Source organism: Camelus bactrianus, chromosome 7, assembly GCF_048773025.1.
Source record: "Camelus bactrianus isolate YW-2024 breed Bactrian camel chromosome 7, ASM4877302v1, whole genome shotgun sequence".
Taxonomy (NCBI): domain Eukaryota; kingdom Metazoa; phylum Chordata; class Mammalia; order Artiodactyla; family Camelidae; genus Camelus; species Camelus bactrianus.
Genome location: NC_133545.1, coordinates 60047601 through 60069838, shown reverse-complemented (window position 1 = coordinate 60069838; position 22238 = coordinate 60047601). Strand labels below are relative to the sequence as shown.

The following is a 22238-nucleotide window of genomic DNA, read 5'->3' as shown; positions in this document are numbered from 1 at the left end:
TCAGGTCTGAGGTGAGATCTGGGCCACTACATTTTTATAATGCTTTCAAGGTTTGAGGACTAGTTTGGGGGAACCACTGGTCTGGTAGACAAGACAGGAGGTCTGAAAGAGGACTGTGGGAGTGGAGAAGGAAAGGAAAGACAGGTGAGATAAACAAGGGTCAAATGGCTTTGGCATACAGATGTATATATCCAAAAAGCATGTGAAAAGGTGGAGACTTTGGGGTGATTTTTTGCAGAAGATATATGGACATCTCTGAGATCACCTACAGTTAGGGTGCATAGGTGAGGGGAGAAGAAATAACCCTGGTTGGGGAATGTCTGTCTTTATAGAGATGGAAATAAGGACCCTTCCAAAATTATAGTGAGATAGGAGGAAAAGAAACAAGATTTTTAGGGTCAGGAAGACTAAAAGAAAGAGCATGCTATGAAGGTGCCAATAGTCACCAGAATTATAGAGACTGAGGATGAAACAAGAATCAGCCATGGGGTTTGATGATTTGGAGGTCATTCTCACCATCATCATCATCATCATCACCATCATTTTTGTTACTGCTTTGTGCTATTTTATTTCCATAGGCTGAGTTCCTGGAAGTGAAATGAGTCCTGGAGTAATTCTGTGTTTACGACTCTTGCTCCATATTGGCATATTGCTTTTCAAAAGAACTGTACCGATTTAAAATGCCACCAGCCGTGTGTGAGAGGGTCTCAGCCACACTGAATACTGGCATAACAAATGACACTTCTTAACTATTGCCTTCCCAGTATTTATCAAACATCTCTTTCTTATAACCAAAACCAAAACAGCAACAAAAAAAAAGGGTAAGAGTAAAGACAGTCTTTAAGAAAGAGTATTAAGGCTCTCCCCTCTGAAGGCTTAAGAAAAAGATGGGAAGAAGAATGGAGACCACCGACTAGCTGCTGAACGGGAAGAAATTCACCACTCATGAGAGAGCACGGTTTACACAGTATGGACCTCGTGTCTTTTACACCTAAGTTAAGCTTCCAACACAGGGCCAGGAATTGTTTTGTTTGAATTTTCACTTCTCTGTATCTAATAAATGGAAACTGAGCAAATAAAATTGGGCCAATGAAGGGAGACTTTTATAAGAAGCTGGATACTGATGAATTGGTAGAAGGTTTAAAACATAAATTTCTGTTAGTCTTTTAATATGTCACTGCTAGTTTGAAGAATTTTGGTGTCTTGTCCATTCTTTTTTTTTTTTTTTTGAAAAAGAAATACTGAAAAACAAAGTGTTGCCCAAATTTTAAACTAACTGTTCCATGGTAGACCTTTTTAGATGAGGGACCAGAGGCTACATTGTTTAGCATGTTTAGGGTCAAGTAAGTGGAAGATTTCTCATGGTGAGGGAAGCTTCTGTACCTAGTATTTTGAAACAGAGTTGGGAAATGTGACATTAAAAGCATGTCCAGAACTGTCAATCCAACCATGGGACCATAATGCCATGATAGTACCCCTTAGGTCCAGATCAGGAAAAGAATCATTGGGTTATTTAGGATCTGTGCCAATAGCAGGTTCCCTATGAAAGAGATCCTCCCTTGGGCCCTCAGAAAGTTAACCTAAGAAATCAACCTAAAATTGATCAGAGCAGACAAATGCAACACTTAAAAATATGCAAATGAAGAAAACCAGGATGGCTTTCAGACAGGAATACTGGACAAAAATCTAATTGACACAATAAAAGAAAGGTTACATCAGTCAGAAAGGGTTACGTTGGTCATCCTAAGAATCAGGGAAAATGGAGGCTCTGGCAGCCATGAGGTGGATGTAGGGGTGTGTGTTTAGTCTTGCCAAAAGATGTGGATGTGGTGGGCACAGGATAGGAAGGAGCTGTAGCAGGTAAGCATTCAGCTTCATTGTTTTGATTCCAAGGACAGTGCTGGTCTCCTGGCTTCCCAGGAAGCTGGCCTTCAAGGATAGAAGACTTTGTCAGGCGTGTATAATTGCTCTGCCTGGTAATTATTGTTTTCATGATAAATTGGTAAATTGGCATCTAAAATGTAATGTATTAGATCTAGTAGTCTTACTAGACCTAGCAGACTAACTCAGCTACCGAAAATAAACAAGGCACTGATGAAAATGAGTTGTTATGTCCAAATCCTATTCCATCTTTCGAAAACCAGGTTGAATGGAATCTCTGATCTTTTCAGAGGGAGGATTATCTTCCTGCTCTGGCTTCCAAAGGATAATGAAAATACAGTCTAGTGCCTGGCTAGCTGGCACAAAATAAACACTCATCGAAAGGAAAACTGTAACTCTCACTAGGATTAATCTTTCTTATGGCGAACATTGATTGAAACTTTAAACTGTACCAGGCCCACAGCAATTGATGAGAACTACTTTTCCCCATGTATATTATCAGTATACATATCATTAGGTATAAATATTCATAGGTCTCATTCCTTTACTAAAATTTTAAGATTCTTAAGTGCAAGTCCATGTCCCACAGCACAACTGTGGTGCTTATGTGGCATGTTTCACTTTCTACCTTGTTCTCCTAAACCATATGTTTTTATCTCCCCATAAGAATTGTAGTTTCCATGTAGAATCTTCTAATCCTCTAGCACAGTAGTTTATATTAGGCTCTTAGTAGGTATTGATTGAGTAAATTAATATTCTTATAGAAATATTTTCTCCCTGCATGCATTGATTGGTTCACTTCAGAAATGACTGATAGTAGAAATAGTTACTATAGTAAACAGAGTGATTTCTTTATGAAAATATTTTGTGGTAATATATTGTGTTCACATATATTCACTTACAATTTCACTACTTCTTTAATTTAAAAAATGAACTACCTGGTCAAACTTCCCAAGAAGCTGTGGGGAAACCATCATTTTATTTTCAGTGATACTGTAACATGATGATAAATAAGATGGTTAAAAAGTAAGAACTGTGTCAGTATTTAGAGAAGTATTCCAACTGGAGAAGAGAAAGCTGAAAGACATTTTAATAGTCATCCAGTATTTTAATCTATCAGGCAGAAAAGAACCTTAAAGGGCCTCCAGGCCCACACCCTCATTTTGCTAAGGACGGAAGACTTTCCTGGTGACACACAGTGGAGCTGCACCTAGAGCACAAACCAACACCCCTAAAATGGGGCGAGCCTCTCTCCAAGGTGCTGCTATCTCCGGGGAAGTTTTTCTGCAAGTTTGCACAGAAGGAAATCAGCAGATGTTTAATACACATTACTAGGCTACTCTCAGAAACATGAACAGCCCCTGCTTATTCATTGTATTGGCTTTAAGTTCCTTTTCAAAGAAAAAGTATGTTCTGTGCAAGTCTGACCACTCCACCGATAATGGTGGGGAAAAATGCAAGTAAAACTAGCACACTTGATAGCATCCTTGGCCTGACTCTTGCCACTCTGCTCGTTACTGACAGTAACTATGATTTCTTTTACTGAACAGCATATGTGTGGCTGGGGTGGAGGGCAGGACAGTTGTGGGTGAGATCCATAGCCCACTTCTGTTGTTCTGGTGGAGTACGTGCAAGCTCTGGACTGCTAGTCTGTGGCCTTCTTCAGCGACTGACTCTGAAAGAATTGTCATTTTTACTTCTTTAAGGGCACAGTGAGTTTAGATGAGCTGTCAGATAAATAACAGAACAGCTGTGACAACCTGGGAGCTGCCGCATTCTTTACCTGCCTGGGAGAAGTGGGAAAGGCGAATAAAGGTTGTCCCATTGGAAACCTGAGGGCAGAGGAACTGATCCCACCCCTTACAAGGGAACACTTCTCACAGTCAGCCGGGGCCAGAGTCTGCTCCTCTGTCTGTGGCCAAAGAAATATCCTTAAGGATAGAAGCTTTGATCCTCCGCAGAGATACGTGAATAGCAAGGATGAATCATTGTAATGGATTTGTTTACTTCCAGGGTTTGAAAGGAGGTGATGGAATCAGTGTCCTGAACCAGGAAGAGCTGCTTTCCTTGGTCAGGGCAGTAGTTCTCACCCCCGGCTGCACATGAGAACACCTGGAGAATTTTTAAAAATCCGGATGCGTGGGTCCCACCCTACACATTCTGATTTAATTAGTTTGAAAGTGGCCTGAGCCTTAAGCCAGGCTGGAGTTAATCACGGGTTTAGATACTGATGTGTTTGAACATCAGCTATCCTTTCTGCCTGCTGGCTGATGGAGGCAACGTCTAGTCCAGTCACTGTCTAAAGGTGATTCCAGGGTCAGCTGTTAGTATTACCTGGGAACTGGTTAAAAGTATAACTTCTCAGGCCCCACCCCAGAACTACTGAATCCACATTTCTGGGGTTGAGGATCAGTATCTGTATTTTAATAATACCTCCGGGTTATTCTGAACCATGTCTAGTTTGAAAACCACTGATCTAAGTCCAGACCTTGCTATGTGAAGTGTGGTCCCCAGACCAGCAACGTCTGCATTCCCTGGAGCTGATTAGAAATGCAGACTCTCAGGCTACCCCAGACCTTCTAAATCAGAATCTGCATTGTAACAATACCCCTGGAGAGTCTGTGCATTAAAGTTTGAGAAGCACTGGTCTAAGAAACAGTGGCCAATTCGTGTTCTCACTGTACTTTGTCATCTTTCAGAGCATTTAGGTATGAGGACAAGAGCTCAACCAGAGCTAGTAAGGGAAGCTGTGAAACTGCATTCTGATCCCTCTGCAGGAGGAACCTAGGTGGTATCTGTTACATCAGGAGGGCACCGACTCAGAGAAACATTGGGAGTAGATGCAGTAGACATGGTAGAAGTAAAAGCAGCTGCTGTTTATCAAATAGCTACTTTGTGCTTTACAGGTATAATTACATGTAATCCCTATAGAAAACTAGAGAGACACCATCCATCCATCCATTTTTTCAACTAATGCTGTATTATGAAACCTGTATGCCAGGCATGGGTCTAGGCATATCGCTGTAATCTCGGGATAGAATTGCCCCTGCCGTTATGAGGCTTAAGTCCAGAGTCAAACAGCTGTCATAAGTAGAGTGATGTGTAATGAAGTCTTAGGTGAAGGTAAGCACTATGAAGAAAGTGAAGCAGGATGAGCGAACGGGATGAAGAGTGACGTGAATGTGCTGCTTGTGTTAAGGGGGTGAAAGAAGGAGAGCCTCTCTGAGCAGGTAACATTGGAGCCAAGACATAAACGAAGCAAAGTCATGAGCCGCACAGCTCTTTTCTTTATGGACAAGGAAACAAGCAGGGCTTCTCAAGCTTCAGCGCGCCCACAGATCACATTACCTGGGACCTTATTAAACTGTAGTGTGGAGTCAGCGAGCCTGGGTGAGATGTGAGTCTTGGCATTTCCAATAAGCTCCCAAGGGATGCAGATGCTCGTGGTCTGTGGGCCACACTCAGAGTGAGCAAAAGGATGTCACACAGTTGGTAAGTCACAGAGGCAGGATTTGAATACCAGATGCCTGACCCCAAAGTCGCTGCTGTCCATCGGCTGCATGTCATATGGATAGCTTCATGCCTGATTCACCTGTAACTACTTAGTGTGCAGGGAATTGAAAGGGCCTGCCAAAGAAAGGTCCTTGTGTGCACTCTGTTTATAGAAGTGCTACTTATCCGTTTTTATTCTGATGGAGAAATAAGAAAGGAAATTGATAATTCTTAGTAACCTTGGTAACTAATGATACTCTTGTGAGTATTTAGAAGATATAAGCCATCCCTGGCATCTTTAGAGACAAATGATATTATTGTTGATGACCATCTTCACTGTAATATATAAAATAAAAAAAAAAAAACACGAAAATACCCATGAGCCTTGAAATCCAGTGTGTTATGCTTACAGTAACTGACCAGGGGAAGCCAGTTATTCACCAGGCCTGCGGCCATGCTCCATGTGGCCTGACCACCCTAGATGCTCCTGCTTTGGTCCATTGAACCCTTGCATTTGTTTCTCATCACTGCATGGGAGATGCTTGTTGCTCCCAGCTGCGGCTGGGCTCTGGGGTCTCCATGAAGCAGTTTACATGCTCAAATCAACCAGGCTTCAATACAAAACAAAAACTAAAAGGGTAGGTGTGTGGGCGGATGAGTATTTAGCTCTGGGCTTCCTTCCATGAAAACAACCAAAGCTTCGAGTATCAAACAGATGTTCAAAGGGAAGGACAGCTCCTCACTTCCTCTTGTATCTGTATTCTTGGGGTCTTCCTGGCACCTGGGGTTTTGGGGGTGACGAAGTGGGGAGATGTTCTGTGTATGTATTGTATATGCCATTGCCTTGATGAATGACATGGTTTGGTTTGGTTTGTTTCCCTCCCCTTTTGTTAATTCTCTGTGTTCTTTTTCCTTTGTGCTGCACAATTAGGACCCTGCAGTGGGACACAGACCCCTCAGTGCTCCAGCTGCAGTCAGACTCAGAACTTGGGTATATGTCTGCTCTTTTGTTACTCCTTTTATCATTTCTTTGCTACGGTTGTGTTGAAATGCTGGAGCTGTTGCTGCTCTTGTTCCCGCCCCTGCCCGCCTTCGTTGAATTTCCAGTTTGATAAGTTTTTTTTCCTTCTGTTAGTTTTCCTTATAAAGTTATGCTTTGAAGAAAGTCTCTCTTTGTGGCAAACACCACAAAAAGATGGCTTTTGATCTCCCCTTCTTAATTCTTCTTGTTACAAAACAGCACTCCCCCAGAACAAAAATTACGAAAACATCTCCACACTTCTGTTTCAAGGTGGGGCACCCGAGTTCTGTGATGGCAAATATGTTTCACTTGATTCTAACCATCCTTTCCTTGACTAATGAGTTGCCTTCAGTTAATTTTTGTCTAAAATCAGTATTCAAATGCCATGTCTTATTTGTCTCCTTTCCTTTTCACTTTTTCGGGGACTCACAATCAGTCTGTAATTTGAATCAAGTTTGAATATAAAAAGATTCCTGTTAAAGAAAAAGCAGATTTGTTGAATTCCTCAATATTATGAATCTCAAATGTTTGATGATGGCTTAGGTCTCCTATATCCTAAAGATCTTTTTTTTTTCAGGTTGAAGTGTATGTTAAAAGATAGCTTCAGAGTTGAAAATTCACCCACGAAGAATAAAACACACAGGAATTTCCTAGAAACTTAATGTATTTCCCGTGTAGGATTGGAGTTAGCTATATTCACACCTGAGATACTTCCTGTGCTGTGCTTGTCCTAGTTGTGCTGAAGCTCAGAAGAGCAGATGTGTGTGTCTCTTTTCTACTTGCTTCAGTGAATTCAAATCAGCCATAACGGGAATATTTACACCACAAAAATTGGCAAATGCTACAAACCAAGGCTTGCTTGCTTTCCCTAAGCCAGTTATTAAACATTTACTAACACGCCACTGGGTACCTGGATGTGTGAATGACAAAATTTTTTTACAGTATTTTTTGAGACTATTATTTTTCTTTCTAAATATAACCCAATAAATCTCAAAGCGGTTATTTATTCACTTATCATTTATTTTGAATTCTTGAGATTCCTGGGCACATGTCTGTGGGCCCTGTCAATTTCAGTGCCTACTGTAGGTGAACAAGATTGAAGGGCTGTCTTTATCTAATGCCATCTTCTCCTGTCCCTTTACGTACGCAAAAGTTCTCTGCAGACTGTCAACACTGCTAAACCAAGGACATATCCTAACACTTCAGGTACCTGATACACTGTTTTTTTTAACATTACTAAATTCTTGGCTGTTTAGTTATATAGTTCATTGTATGTTATATTTCAATTTTTACTATTTAAATAACCAAGAAATATTACTTAAACCAAGCAGAAAAACAATGAATACATAGTATGTTACTATTTGGTGGCATTTCAGAGTGCAGTTCTTCAATATTTCATTGCGTCAAAAAAAAAAAAAAAAGGAGGCTAGAACTGGCAGAGACTTTACCTTGTGCACTTAAATTTTAGACAGATTTTTAGACAGATTGTGGCATTGCTAAATTACACTTGCTGATCTGGAACAGTTAGGAATTTTCCCATTTATATCTGTTTTCCAGGCGAAAACTCAGTTGACTTTGCAGATTAAAACTTGTGACTTATTCTAGGGAGATGATGTATCTGTGGCTTCCACCTTGCCTGCCATATTTTATTCAGAGTGGACCCCTTGAGTCAGGGAAAGATGAGAAATGCAATTTTTTTGCTCACTGAGTGGTTTGTCTTAGAGTTTGGAAGGAATGTTCAGAGAATATTAGAGGAGGTTGTTTCAGTCATGTTACATTTTCAAATATTGATTTAATGTAAAATTCTCTTTTTTGATAGTCCTTATATACAGGCAGCCTTCCTCTCATACATGATTTTATGAAGTATCCCTCAGGCAGCAAGATTTTTCCAGAGACAGTTTTATTTCCTCTTCTTGATCCCTGGCGTGGGGTTGACCATAGCCCATAGCTTGCTCTGTAGCCTGATTTAACAGCTTTATTGACGTGTAATTAATATTCAAAAGCCACACACATTTAAAGCATTCAAATTGATATGTTTCAGTATGTATACATATCTGTGAAATCATCACCACAATCAAGATAATAAGCACATTCATCATCCCCAAAAGCTTTCTCATGCCCCTTTGTCATCCCCATTCCTGCTTCTCCCCCCTCGCCAAAGCACTGATCTGCCTTCTGTCACTATGCATTAGTTTACACATCCCAGAATGTCATATAAATGAAATCATGCAGCAGGTAGTCTTTTGACTGACTTCTTGCACTCAAAGCAATTATGCTGAGATGCATTCATGTGGATGAGTATCAGTAGTCTGCTCCCTGCTGTTGCTAAGAAGCTCATTGTGTGGTTGTACCACAGTTATTTTATTCTGTCACTTTTAGATGTACATGTGGGTTGTTTCCAGTTTTGCCCATTACAAATAAAAATGCTATGAAGATTCACGTACAAGTCTTTTTAGGCAATATGCATTCATTTCTTTTGGCTAAATATCACCAAGTAGAAAGGCTGAATCCTGTAGTGAGTGTACATTTAACTTAAACTGTCAAACTGTTTTCTAAATGTTTTTACCATGTTATACATTCTCACAGGCAGTGTATGAGAGCCTCAGTTCCTCTCCATTCTCAACAATACTTGGTTTGCACCTTTTAAAAATTTATTTTTAACCATTATTAAAGAAGTCTAATGGTATCTCACTGTGGTTTTAGTTTGCATTTCCCATAATGGTGTTGAATATCTCTTTATGGGCTCATTTGCTTTTGGAATATCTTCTCTGATGAAATGTCTGCTTTGATTTCTTGAACTTACCGTGTATGAATTGGTTGTTTTTGTGTAATGGAGTTTTGAGAGTTCTTTATGTATTTGGGGTATAATCTTTTGAGACATGATTTGTAAATATTTTCTCTCAGTTTGTCACTTGCCTTTTTCATTCTCTTAATAGTGTTTTTAAGAATGCAAACCTTTTTTAATTTTGACAAATTCCAGTTTTCAAATTTGTCCTTTTATGGATCATGCTTTTAGTGACATTTCAGTTTTTAATAATTCCTTAAACATTTGGTAGAATGTAATTCCCTGTGAAACCCTTTGGGTTTGGAATTTTATTTGGGGGATTAAAAATACAAATTTAAGAACTAGAACAGTAATGGAACTATTGAGGTTATCTATATTTCTCTGAGTAGTGTGCTTTGGCAGTTTGTATCTTTGAAGTAATATGCCCATTTCAGCTCCACTGGCAAATTTATTGACCTGAAATTGTGTGTGTGTGTGTGTGTGTGTGTGTGTGTGTGTGTGTATATATATATATATATATATATATATATATATATATATCATCTTTTAACTATCTCCTTCCTGATATTGGCAAATTTTGCCTTGTGGACATAGGACACATACTAAGACAGATTATACTATGAACCGTAAGGTAAATCTCATTGAGTTTAAAATGATACAAATAATACAAAATATGTTTTCTAACCACAACAGAATTAAATTAGAAATCAGTAACAGAAAGATCTCTGAAAAATCCCCAAATTCTGTAGAAACTAAATAAACACACTTCCAAATAACTCATCAGTTAAAGATTGAATAAAAAGGGAAATTACAAAGTATTTTTAACCAAATCAAAACAAGAAAAAATATATCAAAATTTGCAAAATGCTACAAAGTAATACTTAAGGGGAATTTCATAGCACTAAAACACTATATTAGAAATAGTGCTACACACTTATATTAGTCTTAAGTCAGTGACCTCTGCTTCTACTTTAAGAAACTAAATAAAGCAAAGCATATGAACACAAATTAAGCAGATGAAAAGAAATAATTAATATCAGGGTAGAAATCAGTGAAATAGAAGAATAGGGAAAATCAGTGAAACCAAATGCTGGATCTTTGAGAAGATCAATAAAACTGATAAATATCTAGCCATACTTATCAGAAAAAAAATTGCATTTCTCTAATGGTCAGCGATGTTAAGCTTTTTTCATATGTTTATTAGCCATCTGTATGTCTACTTTGGAAATTACTTGTTTAGCTCTTCTGCCCATTTTCTAATCAGATTGTTTCTTTTTTGATATTGAATTGTGTGAGTTGTTTATACATTTTGGATATTAACTCCTTATCAGTCATATAATTTGAAAATATTTTCTCCCATTCAGTAGATTGTGTTTTTGTTTTGTTGATGTTTTCCTTTGCTGTGCAAAAACCTGTGCTGTCCCATTTGTTCATTTTTGCTTTTAATTATTTTTCCGTAGGAGACAGATCCAAAAAAGTATTGCAGCTATTTATGTCAAAGAGTGTTCTGCCTCTGTTCTCTTTTAGGAGTTTTATGGTTTCTGATCTTACATTTAGATCTTTAATACACTTCAAGTTTATTTTTGCGTATAGTGAGGGAATGTTTTAATCTCATTCTTTTAAATGCAGCTGTTCAGTTTTCTCAGCACCAATTATTGAAGAGATTGTCTTTGCCCCATTGTATATTCTTGACTACTTGGATGTATATTAATTGAACATAGGTGTGTGGGCTTATTTCTGAGCTCTCTACTATATCCCACTGGTCTATGTATCTGTTTTGTGCCAATACCATGCTGTTTTGATTACTGTAGCTTTATAGTATAGTCTGAAGCCATGTGGTGTTACACCTCCAATTGTGTTCTTTTTCACAAGATTACTGTGGCAAATCAAGGTCTTTCGTGGTTTCATATAAATTTAAGGATTATTTGTTCTAGTTCTGTGAAAAATGTCATGGGTATTTTAATAGGAATTGTTTTCAATCTGAAGACTGTTTTGGGTAGTATGGCCATTTTAACAATATTAATTCTTCTAATCCAATAATGTAGTGTATCTTTCCATTTCTTTGTATCGTTTTCAAATTCCTTCATCAATGTTTTATAATTTTCAGAGTATATGTCTTTCTCATGCTAGATATTTGGGCACCATCCCAAACTACTGTAGCAAAACAGGGAGATCACTCTGTCAAGAATAGAAGTTAAACCAACTGTATAAAGGCACCAGAAAAACATATATCCTTCAAGATGGTGGTAGGTGTTTGAGAAAATCTATCCAGGCAGTTCTAGAGGTCTCTTTATGTTTTAAAGTTATTTTCATTTGCCTAACAGAACAGTCATAAGCTCATTGGTCCTTGATGAAGTAGCCCTCTTTTGGCTTATTCTCCATGTTTTGTCAAATATTCTTATGCATTATGTTTAGATCTCTGGTCTGAATTAATTTGTAAGGTTTCCCATGTAACAATGCCTGGAATTTTCTTGAGAATGATGTAGGGTGTATTCTTGAGCTAACTGATGATCTCTGCCTTTTCAATAACACCTTATTACACTTTCTACAGAAATTGAAATATGGAACAGCAGCGTGTATGGGGGGGTGTATCAAAAGGTAATGGTAAAATTCACTTCAGAGTCTTTAAATATAGAATGAATTCTGACCCATGGAAAACTTCAATAAATTGGTTTTAATTGATCCAGTCAAAACTTTGTCACAAAAGAGGGAGAAAGTGCTTTGTTTTATCTCTTATAATATTTATTTATGAAGTCCCCAAACATTTCTTGAGAAGCTATTATCTTCCAGTCTTTGTACTCTGTCCTCAAAAACCTTGAGTGAGCAATATTGGGGGTATTTTCTGTTCCACAGTCACAACTAGATTTTCGTAAAACAATATTCCTTTTTTTTAATTCCATTTCAGAAAAATTAATATGGCCAGTTGAGAAAGATGTGTACTTATACTATGGTACTCAGTGACTTGAAGATTTCTGTCATTTTATAGGCTTATGTTACAACTTCTATAGAAGGTTTTTCGTAAGTATCTAGTCAATAGAAGACCATTTCTATAAATTTTTATATCATCGTGATTTATATGTAATATTGTAGAAAACACACTTCTGTATCTCCTGATCTTATAAGTCAGAACTTTCAATTGCTTTTGTAGTGGACACTTGACAGCAGAATTCCCACCAGCTCTATTATAATCATGACAATTTTGAGTCTTTCCTCTCTCATCCCAGAAATTTGCAAGATTTACTTGTGTGATGAAATTTAAGGGAAACTCTTTGACCATCCTTGTTGACTGAGCCAGACTTGACATTTGCTTCTGTTTGGGAAAAATGCTTTGGCTGCCAAACTAATCTCTGCACAGTCAGAAGCAAATTTCATGGAAACGAAGTAAATACTTCCCCAGATGATTTTTTAAATATGAATATAGAAGATGGAAGAGGGTCCTCATCAAGGTCAGCCATCAAGCTGCTTCTCAGTCCTTGGAGAAGAGCACCCACTCTGAACATAGATGATAAATTGAGTGTGTGTGTGTGGGGGGGGGGTGCAACGCTAGGCCCCCTTCCTCCATGTGGTGGCACATCCTCACCTTTCCTCCATGTGGTGTCCCGTGCCCAGTCCTAGGAACCAGTTCTGCAGATGTCACACTTTCACACCTAATTGTACTAACATAGAGTGTTTAGAAAACAGGTTGACCTTTTGTCATTTTTAAAAACTTCTGTACCTCATGAGTGTCTATGTCCTTAGCTCCCTACAGTGTTTTCTCATGTGACTTTAGGTGGGTGGCTTCCAGAACCGTATTTTCTGTTTTCTCTTCTTTTCATAACTTTGGTCTTAAACTTCATATAGTTAGAAAACCCTTCATCACAAACTCACCCACAGAGTTACTCATTTTTACCCCAGAGCAGATCGTTCTCTGATTCCCCTGTGTCTTCTAGTTATGCCACTCACTTTTCTTCCCATAAGGCATGAAGCCTTGAAATAATCTCCAATTTATTCCTGTTCTTTCACCCTCTGTACCAAGTAAACTGCCTTAATTCTCTTCCAGAGTCACCAAACTTCAGCATTTCCTCTTTATTCCCAGTGTATCACCACTGAGCGCTTTCTTATCACCCTGAACCAAGTCTCCACATTTGCTAGACTGTCAGTTACAGTAATCATTTCTCTGGCTTCCCCCTTTGAATTAAATTCTCTGTTTAGTTACTGAACCCGCCTACCCTTTGTTTGTAGATCCTTTCTCAGTTCCCTCTTTCCTCCACACTCAACTCCTAAGTTCCCATACGTAGCCTCTGGTCGCTTATTTGTCAAATGAGGGAGATAGACTTGGTTCTTTGTATAGTTGCTATACTAATATATTTTATTTTATTCTATGTATGTTTCTATTGAAGTAAAGTCAGTTTAAAATGTTGTGTCCATTTCTGGTGTGCAGCATAATGTTTCAGTCATGCAGATGCATACATATATTCCTTTTCATATTCTTTTTCATTATAGGTTACTACAAGATGTTAAATATTGTAGTATTCAACTGTGCTATACAGTAGAAACTTGTTGTTTATCTATTTTATATATAGTGGTGTGTATCTGCAAATCTTGAACACCCAATTTATCCTTTTCCCCCCAGTAACCATAAGTTTGTTTTTTATGTCTGTGAGTCTGTTTCTGTTTTGTAAGTAAGTTCATTTGTGTATTTTTTCTTTTAGATTCCACATAAGAGTGATACCATATGGTATTTTTCTTTCTGTCTCTGGCTTACTTCATTTAGAATGACGATCATCTGACCCATCCACATTGCTGCAAATAACAGTATTTTATTCTTTTCATGGTTGAGTAGTATTCCATTGTGTGTACGTGTGTGTGTGTGTGTAAATGTCATTGGACATTTAGGTTGTTTCCATATAATAGTGCTGCTATGAACATTGGGATGCATGTATCTTATATACTAATTTATTTTAAATAACTCTTTGAAGCTGTCAGGTTTTTAGTAACTTTCAATAATTCCTCATTGTCTACAGCATAAAGTCCAAGTTTTATAGCCTGTGATTTAAATCATCTGGTCTTAAAAAAAATCATCTGGTCTTAGGGTATCTCTCTAAATTTATCTTCCACTGCCCGTCAACATAAAACTTCTATTCTGAAAACGTGGTCTCTCAGGTGTAAAATGTGAATTTAGTCTTTTGTTGACTGTGTATATAGGGCCTCCTCGCTGAAATACACTCTTCAGACCTTTCCACTTGACTGAGTCCTGCCCATCCTTCAAGATTTATATCAGGCCTTCACTTCTCAGTGAAACTTGCTTTATTTATCCAAACACATAGTAATGTTCATATTATAAACTCCTGTCACACTTACTACGTGAATTAACTCATGTTGACTCTTATTCTTTGCTACCTTTCATTCTTAGTTGCTTTTTGTCATATATGTTCACTCTCCTCATCCTCTCTGTAAGGATCTGGCACAGTTCCATGCTTCAAAAATTGTTTGTGGTTGCTGATAATGATATTGGCTGAAGTAATTCCCGTGTCAAGGACATTGTAGATCCCCACATGACATTTTTGGACAGGGAGGAAAGTGGCACCATTATCACCCTTGCCATCTTAGGGGGCTCTTCTTTAAGAACCTCAAGGAATTTTATAAGCAGCCTAGAGAGAAAGTCACTGGCAGCACCATTAATGTGTGTTGAGGATGAAATAGTCACATATAAGTAAGCAGCAGTAAAACCCAGCAGGATTGAGTCTGGGCCTGATGTAAGACATTCTTTTATTCCTTGGCCCTGACCTACTTTGGCATCTGGCCAAATAACTCTTTGTCTCTGAGAATACCTGCTCCTGATTTTGTCTGCTTGGCTTCCAGTTTTCTTTCCTGCCCCAGAGACTGCCTGTTAGTGCAATGACCCCTTTTTGCTTCCTGGCTTCTGAGTGCCACACATCGGCTTCTGACCCAGGCCCCTGACTCTGCCATGCAGTCTTCCCACACTCTTGTCCTGCCACCAGGTTTAACCAGTATACCCTCAAGGTTATAATTCCCAGTCATCGAAAACTCTGAGACTGCTATTCAAAGACCATTATTGAGAGTCTTTTTTGATTCACAATTTGAAAAATTTGAATGTGTTTCTTAGATGCTTGGTATATTTTTACTGTGGCTTTTCTGTGTCTTCATATAGGCTCTTGTACTGTGACATTATAAAAAATAAATTCTATTAATGCCAGTCTCAGTCTACCTCCCAGTGTTGGTGATGGATCAGAAAATAACTCATTCACTCTGATATATGTGTATCTTTGAGGATTAGCTGATGGCATCTGTGAAATTCCAACAGCAGCCATCCAGTTTAGTTAACACTTTAGCTGTCCGGAGCCAGATCTGATATTATTGGGTTCCCTTATGAGCCCAGTAGAGATAGTACCACGATATTAATGCAGTTTCCTTCACTTATCTTAAATATGAAATGCAGGAACATCAAGTTTACTGTATATAATTCACTCTGATCTGAAATTAGAGCCTCAGAAAATGAGTTGTATTGTGCCTAACTGACTCAGGAAGAATTTGATGATCCTTACGCCAGTGGTGGGTGGCCTGCTCGGGTGCTCTGAAAGCTTTTATGACCCCGGAGAAGTGCTCAGGTGATGAGGTCCCTCTATCCTCCCACAGTCGGCTTTGGCTACTTGTTGGGGTCCGTGGACATCAACAGGGAGCAATATTCATGATAAAGTCTCTGCTCCCTTGCTCAATCTTGCCGCTGAACATTAAGAAAAATGAAGCATGGGCCAACTGGATATCCATATGCAAAAGAATGAAATTGGACCCCTACTTCACACACATGCAAAATTAATTCAAAATAGAGCAGAGATCTAAATGTAAGAGCTAAAACTATAAAACTTTTAGGAAAAAACATAGGTGCAAATCTTCGTGACCTTGGATTGGGCAGTGGTTTTTTAGATATGACACCAAAAGCACAAGCAGTTAGTTAAAAAAATGGATGAATTGGACTTCATTAAAATTTAAACCTTTTGTATTTCAAACGGCACCATCAAGAAAGTGAAAAGGCAACCCACAGAATGGGATAGTATATTTGCAAATCATATATCTGATAAGGGTCTAATATTCAGAATGTATTTAAAAATCTCTTACAACTCAGCAATAGAAGGACAAATAACCCAACTTAAAAATGGGCAAAGAATTTGAATAGGCATTTCTTGAAAGAAGACATACACACGAAAAGATGCTCAACATCATTAGCCGTCAGAGAAATTAAAATCAAAATCACAGTGTGACATTACTTCACACTCACTCAGATGGCTGTAATAAAAAAGATATTAATAATAAGGGTTGACAAGGCTGTAGAGAAATTGTCATCCTTGTACACTGCTAATGAGAATGTAAAGTGATGCAGCCACTTTGGAAAACAGTTTGGCAGTTCCTCAAAAAGTTAAACATAGAATTACCATGTAACCCAGCAATTCCACTCGTAGATATACACCAGCTCAAGGAAAATTCAGTTTAATTCCAAGAGAATTGAAACCATATGCCTACACAAAAACTTGTACACAAGTGTTTGTAGCAGCATTATTCATTATTCAAAAAGAAAACAACTCAAATGTCCACCAACTCATGAGTGGATTGAAAGCAATGTGGTATATCCACACAGTGGAATATTATTTATCAATAAAAAGGAATGACATTTTGATACATGCTATAACAAGATGAACCTTAGAACATTAAACTGAGTGAAAGAAATGAGACACAAAAGGCCTCATATTGTATTCTTCCACTGACAAGAAAGTAGACAGAAAGTAGATGAGTGGTTTCCAGGGGCTGGAGGAGAGGAGACCAGAGAGTGGCTCCCAATGAATACAAGATTTTTTTTGGAGGTGACGAAAAGGTTGTGTATTATATAGTGGTAAGGTTATACAGCTTCGTGAATATATTAAAATAAAACACTCAATTCTGTACATTAAAGGGGAGATTTTTATAGTATGAAAATTTTATTTCCATAAAAAATTAAGACAGCCTTGATCTTAAGTCTGATCAAAGAGCTCTGCTTTTTGATCCTTCCATCCATAACCAGCTCCCCACCACCCACAGCTTTGTAGTGTCAAAATTATTCTCCTGTTTAATTCTTTAAGACAACTTGACGGTATTTCTTTGAAATCTAATTTTTTTAAGCACTCCACATGTAGGATTCTCTCCATATTTCCAGGTCACAGATGCAGTGACTTGAGAAGCTGAAGTTCTGTTCATGGCTTTGAAAGGAATGCAAATCTTTTCAAAAATAGGGAGAAAACCAGGATATCCTGCTTTGGTAGATAACTCTATGCTTTGCAATTATTTATTCTCCATACTATTAAAAATAGTATTTAAAGTATTAACTGCATTTAAAAATACCAGTATGTTTTCTCCTGGAATTTCCTTCATCTTTGAAATGGGAGAAGAACCACAGAATTTATATTTATTAGAATTACAATGGCTGTGTCCATGTTTCTCATCCTTTTATTTGGGAGTAAGTCTTCATAACCCTAACTTTCCTCAGCTTTGGTAGACATCATAGACCATGATTAAGTCATATGTTGGGCTTCATCTTCTTTGGATAGTGAAACTTTGCCAAGGGGTCGCAAAGCCATGCTAACCTTATTGTGGGTGGATAGACCAAGATATCTCAAGTGAACCAGAAAGGGGAATGGGGACATGATTCATGCAAGGGAGTAGTTTTCTATTTCTGATGCATAATGTCTAACCAAGAACACGTGGACAAACCTGGGTAGATTGGACTATGCTAGTGGTGGACTGGATATCTTAACACCCTGAGCACTTGGAAATAACCTTCTCAAATGTCAAATAGCTTCAGTTTTTATCCTTTATCAAGACCTGACTTTTCTGAAGGAATGTTTCAACTTTGGTATGGTATGGTTTTGCTCAGCCAACTTGCTCAGCTTAGTGGGGAGTCCAACCCCAGCCCAGGGAAAATGTGGGCCACTGGCATTTTAGGACCATGCCAAGTCAGCGAGTAAGGAATCCATGATTTCATTGCCCAGCATCTCTGGGATCCACCACTGCCTGACTTTTTAGTTTTAGATCTAGGATAGAGCCTGTGCCAGGCCCCTCACATTTTGTGCACTGCAGTCTGTCTCCTTTGCCTGACACCCATTCTCTTACCCTCTCACTCACCTTTGCTCCTCGCCTGTCTCACAGAGCTTTATAAGCTTGGATTGGAGATGCCATCCCTACTCAGTGGGACTGAGGCCTCATCCTCTAGGACTTGGCTGCAGGGTGGAGCGCCTCAGTGAATCTAGTTGAAGAATGAAGATTCTGTTTATACACTCTAATATTTCTAAGTCAGTGGTGCTCAGTCTTTAGTGAGCATCAGAGTCACTGGGGTTGGGGGGGAATTAAAACACAGATTGGTTGGGCCCTATAATTTAATAATAATGCCATGTCCACCACGGCATAGATAACTGAATTTTTAATTTACATTTCTACATCATGCCTTCTTTTTCTTCTATTCTTCTCTTCTTCCTTTCCTTCCTTCCTCAAACATTTATTCAGTGCCAGCTCTGTATGTGACGCAGAACTAAGCCCCAGTCTACAGAGATAAATCGGTCAGGGATAAATAAGTAAGTTTGTGGCCAAGTCAGACATGAAAAGAGAACACTGACATGTAAGCGGGGCTGTGGTGGAAGTATGCCTGTACAGTAGTGAGGCTGTGAGATTTGCAGGAGGGGTGGGGTCAGCAGGAAAGGTATCCCAGAGTAAGAACAGAGGAGCCAGTGTGAAACTTAGAGTCTAATTAGAAGATAAAGGAATTATAGTAACAGTAATTCTACGGTTTTTTCCCTCCTTTCTAAGTAGTTTAAGTTGCAACCTTGAATAGAAGAATTATGAGCTGGTAATACTGAGCAAAATAAGAAACACAGTGCTTAGTGTTTGTCCCTTTAAAGAAAAGAACTACTAGATAGTTCATCTTGTAGACAAAGTTATATGATATTTTTATCAGCTGATAAAACTGTAGAAGTATTTTAGGGAAGTTGAAGGTCTTTGTCACAGGATTGTATGAATGGATATACTCTGCATCAGCTGAGACGTTCTGGCCCAGGAGAGACCAGAGGTGAGGACACACAGTTGGAGAACACACCTGAGAGGAAGGTCTTTGCTGTGGAAGGGCGCCACCTTCTGCAGCCTTTCTGGAACGGCTAGGGCTGGGAACTGTTTGTGGTACTTACACCACTTAAAGCTAAGTTGTGAAAACTGAGAAATTTCACGGTGTTGATACTTGTACTTAAAGGAAAAGCAAACAGACACTCCCAGGCAGCCAAAACCTACCCATGTGCCCAAAGAAATTAGGTGTGTGATTATTATGTTCTATTGTCAAAGATAATCTTCAAATCTACTGTTTTAGGGAATCAATTTAGAGCATCCATAAATCTGCTGTCTCTGATTTTTTTGAAGAAATATAAGCATTATTATAATCAGTCAAAAAGGTAACAGTAGAGCCACCTACTGTGTGCCAGGCACTAAGTTAAATGTTTTATAAGCACTGGCTTTAGTCTTCACAGCAATTCAGCGACAGGTACCCATTTTACAAACGAGAAACATGAGGCTTAGAGGGGTTTGCCACTGGTCCAGAGCATTTACATTCGGCTGGTAAGTGACAAAGCAGGGACTGGAACCCAGTTTGTGTATGAGTACATGACTTAACCATTATGCTATACTGCCTCACGGGTTGGTTTCAGTTTGCTGTGGTGAGTTATCAAATTACAGATCAGCTTCCTGTTGCCCAGTGCCTACAGCTGGTCACCCGACACCATAGGCCTACGGCTTACGTCTCAGTAGCAAGATGTGATGGAATCCCTGCCTGCAGGTATGGGTTCCTCTTAATGGGACTGTGGAGATCTTGGGCCTCACACAGGTGCCCCTGGAAGTCCGGGGGAATCTCTCCATGCCAGGTGTGACACCAATCTGAAGCAGTGGGGGTATATTACCAGCCTGTGTTTCCTTTCCATCTCAGCCTGAGATGAAGATCAACCTCTTGGGGCCTCAGAAAGATGCTTTAGGCTATTAAACAGCAGGAGGGGCTTTGCCTTAAGCAGTCCCCGGTGTCTAGTCATGTTTTCTTCTTCAGATGCTTCAAGAAAGACCCATTCTAGGAAGAAAAAGATACTTCTCTGATCCAAGAAGGATTGAAAGTAATACTTGAATTTCTTACTTTGAAACTTTGAGCCTTTTTCCTTGTTTAATACTTTTGTTTCTAGTACATTTTGTGTGTTTTCCCCCCAGTTCTGTGTGAGAAGGTTGTGAGGAAGTGCTGGGTCTGCAGCTTGACCCTCCAGTTCACTCTGCAGTCCAGACACTGGAGTGAGAGAGGCCCATGTGGCCCAGTCCTGTGTGGAGCTTGGGCTGCAGCCGCGCTTAGTGGGGCTGCCGTCGTGCTTGGTGGGGCTGCAGAGACGGCCTGGGAGGCTTGTTCTCTAAACCAGCCTTTGTTTGTTTGGGTCTGCTCTGTGCACACCTTAGATTTCACCTCATTTATCTTCGTGACTCATGGGGAAGAAATTTTTGTTTTCCTAGACTGCTTGGGAAATTGTGCATAGAAATTCCTAGCTGTAGTATGCCTTTCTTTCGTCTTTTTATTATCACTACTAAAAAGATTTGAGTCTGTGCTTTTGTTAGTAATAATGAAAAAAATAATATGAAGGTGCTTCTATCGATCCTAGAGAGCTAGGGAATGTGGGATTTTGACCAAATGGTTATTTTTGCCTTTCTTTTTCCCTCAGAGGTACACACATACTCTATTTCCTGAAAAATTTAAAGAAATATGGTAAAATACATCCAATACTGATACAAAATCTATATACTAAAATAATGTTCCAGAAACTGTTTTAAGATGTACATGAGTGTAAATTGTGTACATAGGTACACATAATGTATGTGTGGTGTATGCATTATATGTATGTGGTACACATATATTACCCCTACTAATCCTAATAGTAAGTACTAGTAACATCTCCATGTGACAGATGAGGAAGCTGAGGCCCGGAGGGATTAAGTAACTTACACGAGATCTCACACACGGCTGGTAAGCGGTAGGCTAGAGTCTACGTGCTTAACTACCAGACTCCACTGCCTCCACGACTGGGTGTTTCCTGGGTGATGCAGGAGGCACGTCAGAACTGGGGGGCAGTTGAGAACTCAACCGTTAAGAACCTCAGGTAGATGTTTGACTTGGTGGCAAAGCACTGGACCAGGACTTGGGCCAACAGAATTTTAGCCCTGGTTCTACCATTTACAAGTTGCACATACTTGAGAATGTTTTTTATACTGAATCTCGCCTTCCTCGTCGATAAAATAGAGATGATGATGACATCTGCCCATAAGCTTCATGGAGGGGCACCTCGGAGGCAGCTGACGTGATGGGTGTGAGACGTCTGAGAACAGTTGTGCGCTCCATAAATATTCAGGAAGGATTTTTTACGTGCTCACGGCTCATTTGGGAATCCTAAACTAAAACTCTGTCACTCTTGGCCCAGTACCTTTTTCACTCACCTGTGCTGTATCAGTGTGTCTTTCGGCAAATGCACATGCTGGTCTGTATTAGTTTCTTTTCTGGAGAAGTGTGAGATGTTATGCTCTTCCTTGGAACATCATCCTCTCATTATCGTATTAGAGAACATGCTTTTTCTTTCCTTTTTTTCGCCACTAAGCAGTCAACTCTTTTCTTCAGATTTGAGAAGCGTTCTTTTTCTTTTGTCCCTCTTGCCTAAGAGACTAGAATCCTGTGTTACAAATGAAAATTTTCTCTATAAACTTTAATCAAGAAAAATCAGAGTTTCTCAGAATGGAAGGGGTCTCATTTGAACTCACCAAGACCTGGTTTGGCAGGTAGAAAAGCTGAGGTTCAGCCCGAGGGTCTGTCTGACCACCACTCAGCAAAATGGCGGCAAAGTGGGCTGAAAACCCGTATCTTGACTTGCGACCCAGGACCCAGGGCCCTGGTACAGGGAAGCTGCAGATGTTTGAAGTTTATTTATTTTAGTCCTTTGTTTCATTACTGATAAATCCTCTGCAAGGAAGACCTTCCCT

At 39.2% G+C, this 22238-nt stretch overlaps 1 protein-coding gene across 3 annotated transcripts in view; it reads left to right on the top strand.

Moving 5' to 3' along the window:
* The window catches only part of DYNC1I1 (dynein cytoplasmic 1 intermediate chain 1), a 377849-nt gene that overhangs the window by 132042 nt on the left and 223569 nt on the right, over nt 1–22238 (top strand). For 2 of the 3 annotated variants that reach the window (XM_045508648.2, XM_010972429.3), the window contains one exon: nt 6305–6364. The exons of the other annotated variant lie outside the window; for it this stretch is intronic. In XM_045508648.2, the coding sequence (XP_045364604.2) occupies nt 6305–6364 (60 nt within the window). The remainder of the gene's footprint in view (nt 1–6304; nt 6365–22238) is intronic. 3 annotated transcript variants of the gene reach the window in all.